A 2574-nucleotide genomic window follows, 5' to 3' on the forward strand; every position below is an offset into this window, starting at 1 on the left:
ATTCTATTCTGTATTTTATTATTCTATTCAATTCTATATTCTATTCTATATTCTATTCCATATTCTATTCTATTTTCTATATTCTATATTTTATTCTATTCTATATTCTATTCTATTCTATATTCTATTCTATATTTTATTATTCTATTCTATTCAATTCTATATTCTATATTTTATTATTCTGTTCAATTCAATTCAATTCAATTCTATATTATTCTATTGTATTCTATATTCTAGTCTATTCTATTCTATATACAGTCCTCAACTTACAACAGTTCATTTAGTGACCGTTCAAACTTATGACGGCACTGAAAAAAATTGATGTATGACCGTTTTTCACACTTACGACCATGGTCAGGTGATAAAAACTCAGACACTTGGCAACTGACTCGCATTTATGACGGTCGCAGCGTCCCAGGGTACCCTTTTGCAACTTTCTGACTAGCAAAGTCCATGGGGAAGCTGGATTCGTTTAACGACCGTGTTCCTAACTTCGCAACTGCACTGAACAACGGTGGCAAGGAAGGTTAAAAAACGGGGGCAAAAACTCACTTTACAACTTAGGAATAGAAATTTGGGGCTCCGTTGCGGTTGTAAGCCGAGGACCCCTTCTGCCTGGAGCAAAGCAGGACAATATTTATAAGTCTCCAAAGGATGGATTCGCATTCGATGCTGTAATTATATTAAATTAAGAAAAGTAGCACTTTTTAAAAAAAATAAATAAGGATCTAATTTTCATGAAAGAAAAACAGAATTGGTTACATGAGATTAGATAAGCTTTATTGTCATTTTTTACTGTGGGCACAACGGCACACCTTAAAAATGAAATTTAGTCTCTTGCTCTCCAAATGTACACATACATGTTTAAAACATACTATATACAACATGTGTATGGACCAGGGTTCTTCAAACTAGGCCCCTTTATGACTTGTGGACTTCAACTCCCAGAATTCCTCAGCCACAAGTCATAAAAGGGTCATAGTTCCCTCACGCTGGCTGAGGAATTCTGGGAGTTGAAGTCCACAAGTCATAAGAGGGTCATAGTTCCCTCACGCTGGCTGAGGAATTCTGGGAGTTGAAGTCCACAAGTCATAAGAGGGTCATAGTTCCCTCACGCTGGCTGAGGAATTCTGGGAGTTGAAGTCCACAAGTCATAGGAGGGTCCTAGTTCCCTCACGCTGGCTGAGGAATTCTGGGAGTTGAAGTCCACAAGTCATAAAAGGGCCAAGTTTGAAGACCCCTGGTATAGACACCATCCATCTTGAATACATAACGGAAGGAGGAAGCTTTACATCCTGGTTGGGCTTGCCAAGGAGGATGGGAAGTGTAGTCCTGCCCATCTGGAACGCACAAGACCGGGAGAAGGGAATTTAGGGGAAGCCCAGCAGGAAATTGGGGGGGGGGGCCACACACGAATTGCGTCTCTCCACAACCACGTTTCCTGCAGCTTGTCTCTTCCAAAGCAAAATTGGGAGCAAAGTTTCCCAGCGTTCATTGTTGCAACCCAAAACTCTGCGGCGAAAAGTAGCTGGAGACTCTAGGGCAGCCCGTTCCTCGGACGGGGTCCTCCACGGGCCTTGGACTCCGACTCCTATGAGCCTCAGCCCCCTGCCGGCGGGGAGAAATGGGAGTTCCAGTCCAACCCATTCGGAGAGCGCCATGTCGGGGATGAAGATGGTTTGAAGGCATCTCCACCTCCTTCTGGGTTGTCTTCTCTGGCTGGCTGGGGAGGAGGGTCTGCCTTCCCTGGGTGTATGGGTGGGGGTCTCCTCAGGGGAAAGGCTTCTCCGGGGGCAGGTGGAGGCTGGCGTCCAGGAAGATGATGAGGGTGCCGATGGAGGTGAAGACCACGAAGGTCCAGAAGAAGAGACGGTCCACCACTAAGGCCACGTACTCCCAGTCTTCCTTCAGCTGGAGGGGGAGGGGGAGAGGGGAGAGGCATCCGTGGATGGGTGAGTGGGGGGGGGCTTGGAAAGGCCCCCTCCGCCACACGTGGGAGCCCGAGGGAGGTTACGGAGGGGTTGGGGTGGGCAAGCGGCCTCAGGAGGGAGGGAGGTGGAAGCGTGTCAAAAAGGTCAAGATGGCCACCATCACAAGATCAAAGTCCACCCAGTCCATGGAAAGGGTTAGGGTGTTGATCTCTTGGTGGTGGTGGACCCCTTGAGCTTTTGGACCCTCGGGAGATCTGGGGATTGATTTGCTCCTTCCTTCCTTCCTTCCTTCCTTCCTTCCTTCTTTCCTTCCCTTCCCTTCCCTCCCTCCCTCCCTCCCTCCCTCCTTCCCTCCCTCTCTCTTCCTCCCTTTTCTCTCTCTCCTTCCTTCCTTCCTTCCTTCCTTCTTTCCTCCCTTTCCTCCCTCTTCCTCCCTCCCTTTTCTCCTCCCTTCCTTCCTTCCTTCCTTCCTTCCTCCCTCCCTCCTTCCCTCTTTCTCCCTTTTTTCTCCTTCCTTCCTTGCTTCCTTCCTTTTCCCTTCCTTCCTTCCTCCCTCCCTCCCTTTTCTCCTTCCTTCCTCCTTCCCTTTTTTCTCCTTCCTTCTTTCCTTCCTCCCTCCCTCCCTTTTCTCCTTCCTTCCTTC

The 2574-nt window shown here is 47.7% G+C and overlaps 1 protein-coding gene across 1 annotated transcript in view; it reads right to left on the reverse strand.

Annotated features, from left to right (window-relative positions):
* Positions 1–1770: 1770 nt before the first annotated feature.
* Positions 1771–2574, reverse strand: part of CHRNB1 (cholinergic receptor nicotinic beta 1 subunit) — a 13856-nt gene continuing 13052 nt past the window's right edge. Inside the window, exon 10 of the mRNA XM_015829525.1 lies at positions 1771–1911. Coding sequence (XP_015685011.1) covers positions 1771–1911 — 141 coding nt within the window. The remainder of the gene's footprint in view (positions 1912–2574) is intronic.

Source organism: Protobothrops mucrosquamatus, unplaced genomic scaffold (assembly GCF_001527695.2).
Source record: "Protobothrops mucrosquamatus isolate PMUCROS unplaced genomic scaffold, P.Mucros_1.0 scaffold6328, whole genome shotgun sequence".
Taxonomy (NCBI): Eukaryota; Metazoa; Chordata; class Lepidosauria; order Squamata; family Viperidae; genus Protobothrops; species Protobothrops mucrosquamatus.